The sequence below is a fragment of the Haliotis rubra genome, unplaced genomic scaffold, assembly GCF_003918875.1.
Source record: "Haliotis rubra isolate DU_JTF1 unplaced genomic scaffold, ASM391887v1 Scf4, whole genome shotgun sequence".
In the NCBI taxonomy this organism is placed as follows: Eukaryota; Metazoa; Mollusca; class Gastropoda; order Lepetellida; family Haliotidae; genus Haliotis; species Haliotis rubra.
Genome location: NW_025767079.1, coordinates 3,404,448 through 3,412,858, shown reverse-complemented (window position 1 = coordinate 3,412,858; position 8,411 = coordinate 3,404,448). Strand labels below are relative to the sequence as shown.

Sequence of the window (8,411 nt, the reverse complement as noted above, 5' to 3'; positions counted from 1 at the left end):
ATATGTTTGGGAATATTACATGATTGTTATACTTTCCAGCTTCCATTGGGGTCGGTTGTTATAAATCGTTCGCTCCTCGCGTGACGATTTATAACAATTGTAAATAGACTGATCAATTATCATCATAAAATCTATATGGATTCCAATCATTTTGTCATATTTTTATGTTCGATTCCCCACATGGGTACAATGCACACGATCTGCTTATACTTATAGTGAATTTATAACATAACTGTAATATATAGACATTTTATAGATTGCCAACGTGAATCATAAACCGAAGCTTAAGCACCTAGATTTACATGAAGATACAAAACATAAACTAATTACATAAATCAGTGGGGGTTTTTAAATGATAAATTATCATCATAAAATCTATAAACATAACTATCCAATACAACTCCACCGTACCACCCAAACACACTCACACACTGTCTATGTCGATCTGAGTGAAATGGGCTTCACACATTGTACTCATGTGGGGAATCGAACCCGGGTCTTCAGCGTGACGTGAAGCCCATTTCTGGTGTCCCCGCCGTGATATTGCTGGAATATTGCTAAGAGCGGCGTAAAACCATACCCAGTCAGTCCAGCTTCCATTGGTAATATTACGTTGATGTCATACATTCAGACTTTCTAACGTGACAGATTTTAAGCTGCTATCTGTATCTGTATCTGTATCTGCGGCATTCCTCATGTAGTATTCTTGGGGATGGATGAAATAGTATATCCAATACTCCACCCTATCACACTCACACACTGTCTATATCGATCTGAGTGAAATGGGCTTCACACATTGTACTCATGTGGGGAATCGAACCCGGGTCTTCGTGTTATAAGCAATTCTTTGCAATGATAGGTTTTCAACATGTACTTAAAACGTCTCGTGGTGACCACGATGTAAAAGTTTATTCAACATTAAACATTCCAGGGCCATCCTTGTACAAACATGGTTTTGTGTGAAAATCGGTGTGATTTTTGAAATGACAATCATCACACTGTCTATGTCGATCTCAGTGAAATGGGTTTCACACATTGTATTCATGTGGGGAATTGAACCCGGGTCTTCAGCGTGACGTGAACCCATTTCTGGTGTCCCCGCCGTGATATTGCTGGAAGTTTGCTAAGAGCGTCGTAAAACCATACCCAGTCAGTCCAGCTTCCATATTACGTTGATGTCATACTTTCAGACTTTCTAACGTGACAGATTTTAAGCTGCTATTAATGTTGAATTTATTGGTGAATGTGAACATTCAAAATGTAATTTTGCGTGTCTTTCTCGATTCAAGGTCAATACCAAGTGTATCCTCCACGTGACTGTATGACAGCTAGCACACCCCTCCTCATACCCCCTGTCAGCCTCCTGATCCTCTGAAGGGGCAGTCTACGCCATTCCTCGAGTAAAGCAGATTCCTCTACAGAAGGATCCCTTTGTTGCACACGACGACCAATCATGCCCCATATATGCCCCAAATGGTTAAGATCGGGGCTCATTCAATCAAGTTCTTTGTGTATACATCTCACGTCCCCTCTATTCAGAGTGATGTACAATACGTACACTCTCACTCCCTTCGTTGTGAGTGATATATTAAACATGTTATATACACATCCTCCCTCACCTTTCTGTCTGAATTATATATAACATAGCCGGTGTACAACCTCTCCCATCTTTCATTCTGTGTGGTGTTAGTTATATATCTGTACCCAAAACAGCTGAACTATGCAACCTATCTAAAGTAAAAAGACCATGTATAAATGCAGTAAATTGGATCACGACCACCTAAATACGGCAAGAATCAGAATTATTTCAGAAACATGTAAATGTGATTTACGTATTTGAAAAGGAATATGGAAACATGCAAATGATAACTTTCAGTGTTTCCCCACGAGAACAAACTAAATCATAATCCGCGCATTGATCGCTTTAAGTTTTAGAGTTCACCGGGGGCAGTACTGCAGTAAATAGGGATTTACGAAATTGTGGACTGTTTTATTCCAGTTCTGGTTGCTACACCATCCCCCCATGCGGTGTTTGCCAAAAGGAGAGGTGTGTAGTTGCGCGACAAACAGTATTCCGCACTTGACATACTGTATTCTACATGTGATAAATGCGTAACAGAAAACGTTCATAACCGTGTTTGGCGCTTCTTAAGGCGTTTTGACACTTCTAGTGACGTTTTCAACTTTTGGAATATAAACCATTTTTTGCGGGAAATGTCTTCAATGACAAGTCCGTCTCTGGTGCTAAACGTTTTATTGTGAGCTTTCACAACGAGCTTAGTTCCCAGCCCCCATTTCTAACTGCCACCTCGCACTGGTGTATTTGAACATATTCTAACTACAAAGAATGTTGTTCTTATTCCTTAGAGGGTAATCTGGCAAAACCTTTAGTGCAGTAGTCGTGAATGTCAAAAGTGGCGTTTTTGGGTGGCCATATTCGATGTCCGCCAGCCTTGATATAAAGGCAACGATGTAAAGTCCCTACAAATAAATATTCAGAGTGAACAAGGAAGGTCGTGAGTCTTCATACCCGCACTCAATTTACGGAGGGTTATACCGAGAACAGAAGTGCTCAGTTGAAGAGAGCACGAATTCATCACCACTAAACGACCGTTCATAATTTATAGCATGGGGGATGGGGGGAGAAAGGAAAGGAAATGAGTGACAATGTGTCCCCCCCACACACACAAACACACAAATAAATAAATAAATAAATGAAAATGTACAAAGTACGTGACCCCAACCCCCCTTTTCAAGAACAATTTGGGTGAAACAACCCCCCCCAATTTCTTTTAAAAAATAAATCAATAAATAAAAATTAAAAAAAGAAAATAATAATTAATAATGATAATAAAATGATGATGATATGACTATTCTGGTCGCCTGCGTTTTCCAAGTGGGCAAGATCGTCGTTGACGTTGTCGCACCCTAGAACGGCATGGGATGGACGTTCATGCTGCACCTTTAATGATTATGAGACAGGTCTTAACAGGACACTAATGACAGATGCGAAAGCTTTATTTCTTTTTCTAAGTAACAATCAATTCGTTCGTTGTTCGACAATGGCGTCTCCAACATCCTATTACAAAGTTGGACATGTAAAACTTCTTCAGACAAGCACGTTATCGTTCATGGTGCTGGCAACTTTCTTGGCTGTCTGAGAAAGAAATAAGAAAACAACGTAAATTTATGAGTAGATCCAGATGAAACAGTCTCATTAAAATCATATACGCACTGGTGAAGCTCCGAAACGATGGTTTGAGTATTTAAATGATTGACTGACCAGGAAGGTTCATTGTAGAAGGGTTGTCAGATCGTAAGGCTGAAGGGATCGCATCTGATCTTAAATTAATTGAGTATTGTTTTTATTTATTTGTTGTGAGTGAGTCAGTTTAGTTTTACGCCGCACTCAGCAATAATCCAGCTATATGGCGGAGGTCTGTAAATAATCGCATATCGCAAGTTGGTGGGCACAAAGGGAGCCGGAACCAGCTCAGTACCGGAAGTAGCGCCTCGCTGACAGGGTTCCTAAGTGTAATCTGTTAACGCATGAATTCAACCAGTGTTGTTTGGATAGAGCGTTTGGACTTGCAGTTTACAATGCTGGGAGCAGTGTTAGTTACCACTTGGAGGGAAAGTCCACGAGCACTGTGTGAGGCTGAGTAACCAAGAAACATATTAAAGAGGAAGCTGAGATACAGATGTGTCTAACTCGCCTTCTGACAGTACGATGGGCGGGGCGGGGCGGTGGTGGCAGTGTGTGGGAAGCAAGGATGCAGCTGGGAGTTAAAGTCATCTTTGTGTATGTGTGTGTGAGAGAGAGAGGGGAAGGGAGAGAGAGAGACTCAGTCTTGCTCTCACCTTTCTACAGTAGTATGGGGGGTCGAAGACAGAGAGGTCCTTGATGCCGGGTAAAATTTCGTTGAAGCACTCGATGTTCAAAACGTTGCCTGGAAAAATCACACACTTCAAGTTAGGACTGACTGACTGGTTTGCTTTTATCCCAAGTACAATCTGACCCTTACCGTGCACATTATCCCAAGTACAATCTGACCTTTCCAGGGCACATTATCGCAACTACAATCTGACCCTTCAAATACACAAAAACCCGGAAAATCTGACCCATCAAATACACAATAACCCGGTACATCTGACCCTTCCTGTGCACGTTATACCAAGTACAATCTGACCCTTCAAATGCACAATAACCCAAGTACAATCTGACTTATCCCATGCTCAACAACCCCGGTACAATCTGACTTATCCCATGCTCAACAACCCCGGTACAATCTGACTTATCCCATGCACAACAACCCCGGTACAATCTGACCTATATACACAACAACCCCGGTACAATCTGACCTATATACACAACAACCCCGGTACAATCTGACCTATTCCATGTACAATCTGACTTATCTTTACAATCTGACCTATCATATGCACAACAACCCCGGTACAATCAGAAAGTTGTGATCCACACTTACCTCCGGGACGCTGGGTTATGGTTGAAGTTGTAATAGGCACGCAGTTCTTGGCGCTGACATAGGCAACGATGTTCTTAAACTCGCCTCTCGTGTCATTAAATTGGTATGGAATAGAAGGGAGGCGCTCCTTGCCAAAGCCGAAGGTGGCCGGACTCAATTCCAAAGCGTCACCTGAAGTGCAAATAATCTTTTAAAAAACCCAAGTAGCAGTCTTCCCTAGTCGGCGACATGGAGAAATAAAATTAAAAGGAGCCCAACTCTAGAAGGATTTGCCAAGTCTTGACTGCCGGAGCTTCGAAATTAAGAACTGTTCTGGGCACCTTGTGGATATCATTTATTTTTTTTAGATGCACATTTTAAACAACCGATAACTGTGACTAGATATGTTAGTCCTCAATTTTGAAGGAGTGAGTGAGGTTTTACGCTGCTTTTTGCAATATTTCAGCAATATGTCTGGGGGACACCAGAATGGGCTTCACTCTGGCAAGCAATAGCTCAATTCAGTGAGTATGGTTTCAGAAGTGGTCATGGTAATATTCCAGCAATACAGTAGAGGGACACTGCCATGTTAACTCATTGTCACTTCCACAGTGAAAAGATCTACCGGACCTTATGATTAAAAGCAACATTGTGGGTTAGAGTATGTCTCCAGGAGTACAGTGAGTATAGCTTTACGCAGCTTTTAGCAATACTCCAGCAATATCACGGCGGGGGACACCAGAAATGGGCTCCACACATTGTACCCTTGTGGGGAGTCGAACCCGACTCTTCGACGTGACGAGCGAACACCTTAACAACTAAGCTACCCCACCAGGTCTCCAGGAACCTCTGTTTGTGGCTACATCTATCTGTGGTTAATCTCCATGACGACGTTGATTGATTTTTATCCTACTCCAACGTTGAAAATTATACCAGTTCGGTTCGGCTTAAACAGCCATCAATAGAAAAGATTTGGCTGTCATGCAGTTATAAGTGAGAAAGTGTTCATTGATGTCCTAACTTCAATCACTCACTCAAGTAATCTTACAAAGTTATGACCCGTGAAGATCCTGGATAGAATTGATCTTCACTAACCCATGCCTGTCGTAAGAGGCTATCGGGTGGTCAGGCTCGCTGACTTGGTTGAAACACGTCATCGTATCCTAATTGCAGAGATCTATGCTCATGCTGATGATCACTGGATTGCCTGGTCCAAGCTCGATTATTTACAGACCACCGCCATATAGCTGGATGATTGCTGAGTGCGGCGTAAAACTAAACTCTCTCACTTACTGCAAAGTTACACTGTAATGGTTGTTGAAAGTCTCACTTGGAATGCAGTTGGCAGGGAATCTCCCGGTCACAGCGAATGTCTCACAAGTTTGCGTCAAAGAGTTGATGCGGAAGCCAGTCCCCTGGATTGAATGAATGAATGAATGAATGAACCCACCAAACAACCAACCAACCAATCAATCAATCAATCAATCAATCAATCAATCAATTAGGTCATACCAACAATATCAAACATCCAACCAAACAGACACACCAACCTACCGTTCAGTGTAGATGCGGAAGCCAGTACACTGAAACCAACCAACACCCATTCGCTGCTTTGAAATATGTTGCCTCACCTTACCGTAGTCCCAGACTTCCTTGTACGTGCCCAGAAAAGCAGCAGTGTAGTTACCGCTGACGGCGTACCTTTGGTTGATGGCGTCATAGGAATAGCCTTGCAGGTACTGAATACAGAAGAGTCAGGATTAGACATGTTTAGGTATGATTAGCAACGATACGTTTTTTTGGTGTTCAGGACTGACTCAGATATATTGCAACGGTTTAGTCTCTATTCGCCTACATCTCAATTCGCCTTCAACCCATATCGCGGACAAAAACAATGTAGGCTAATTAGGATTAGAAAATGCACCCCGATACTCTTATAACCAGCCTGGCTGATGCGACTGATGGCGTTTGTAAATAATCCAGTCTGTGATCATGAGCAACGATTCACGTCGTGGAGGTAGGAAGCAAGTCATACCACCTGAACGACCATTCTACCAAAGCGTTCCTTACAAGCATAAGCTCCTGAAAATCAGCTTCCCCTCATCACCGGAATTCTTTCAGGGTGGAAAAGATATACAAGGCCTTAGACGTGATTTGAAGCACGTCTTAGAAGTGCCCCACCTAGGTGCCATCTTTGAGGTTTTGTTAGTTGTGGAGAGGCCATACAACGAAATCATTTGCCTTTTCAAGTTATCGCGCTGAAACATTTAACGAAACTTGATGTTTGTTTATGGCGCATGGCGTGTACACGTATGGCACGTGATGCACGTGCATATCTTGAAATCAATTTATGATGCACCCTACGGTTAAAAATAATCATAGAAAAAACAAATTTATTATATCAACATAAATGACTGCATGCGGGCAACAAGTCATAGGTGTTGCGATACTTTTTTCCATGTGTATACGTTGTATCTGACATTCCTTTGAGGGCAGCTATTGCTCTATATTAAGACTTGTGATTTCTAGAGGCTACAGCCGTGTTCTGCCCCACAGAATATTACAGAGAGATGGGGATGTATCACAAGGTTCAGATTCCGAAATGTTTTGGCTGAGAAAGCTTTGTACAATTTTCTAGTGTTTTGTTTTCGTTTGTTTGTAAGGGGAACTGACTGTGGCCTCTGATCTCACATTGCATTGAAGACAAGGGGCTCCTTTCACGAAGCAACCTTTACAAAGGTTAACCTTAGCTCCCATTCTTTAACATTGTACTAAGGTTAGCTTAGTGACTTACGGAGGCCCAGCAGTGTATGTGATGATGGTAATACCCTGAATACTCTCGGCCTAGTCCTTCCTTCCAAGCGTGATTTATGTTGCTGAATATTACCACCGTTGTCTTTGTTGTCATAATCAATACTCTTGTATCACATTACGTTTGAATCTGCATCTCCATTTTGTACTGTCTGAGACATACCTTTGTATTGGTTTGTCAGCTTAGTTCATTCTAGAAAACATTTGTTGAGTACAGCTGTTTTCTATTTTTCGTATGAAAACGTAACGAATGGAACTATTCAGTGTAAGTTTATATTTGACAACAAAAGCTTCTTTATCCGTGTAAGTGAAGTCATCTGTGGAACATTCACACACATTTAAAGGGACTCTACTTACCCATGATTGGTCTTACAATTTTGCATGGATAATCGAGTGCATGATTTACTGTATATTACAAATACAGTCCAATCTCGTCATACCAAACTCATGGTAAATGTTCGGATTATCCATGCTCGACACAGCCAGTAATATGTATTTTTCAATATATATATGTATGTAAACGTTGATGCTTCTGAAATGAGCACCGTCTGGAAGTTCTCCTGCCAGAGAGTTACGTCTTGTCATTGATTACTGGGTGTGGAAGTCAATTGTGTAAAAGTACTTACGCGATTTATCCCCGAGGCATCGAAACTGGAAACAGCTTTAAACCCTTCCCACTGCTGAGGAGCACAGCAGATAGAAGCAAGAGCAACGGTCGCCAGACTGGCGAGTAAAAGTGCCTGCAGCATCATGTTGAGGAGTCGTCAACCTTTGCACACGTACAGCCTTCTGTCGCCGAGTTGTGGGCAGGGTGAGCACGGCTTCGCTTTATATGCACTATCCAGCATCCGTCAAGATCACATGGCCCTTGGATGACCTTGAAGGTGTTGTAATTCATCTCCAGTTAAGGTACTGTCATTCGTGTAAAATTATGGGCTCTTTTATGGAAAGAAAAGCATGAATATCACAATTGTGCACGTTTGTAATAACTGACGAGAATATGAGATTACGAGAATAGTTAGAAACTCTTAAGCCGCCGTTACATATTTGGAAAGGAATATGGAAGTATGTTGATGATAATTTTCAGTCCTATGGTTGCAATCACAGGAATAGATATCTTTCCTCATGAACGCA

The 8,411-nt window shown here is 41.8% G+C and overlaps 1 protein-coding gene across 1 annotated transcript; it reads right to left on the bottom strand.

The window, feature by feature from the left end:
• Positions 1-3,000: 3,000 nt before the first annotated feature.
• Positions 3,001-8,061, bottom strand: LOC124287068 (ependymin-related protein 1-like). The gene is made up of 6 exons (XM_046723545.1): positions 7,904-8,061; positions 6,098-6,205; positions 5,797-5,881; positions 4,488-4,658; positions 3,862-3,950; positions 3,001-3,157 (listed from the first exon to the last, which is right to left on the bottom strand). The coding sequence occupies exons 1-6, from the start codon at positions 8,027-8,029 to the stop codon at positions 3,110-3,112; spliced, it is 627 nt and encodes a 208-aa protein (XP_046579501.1). The 5' UTR covers positions 8,030-8,061; the 3' UTR covers positions 3,001-3,109.
• Between the last annotated feature and the right edge of the window lie 350 nt (positions 8,062-8,411).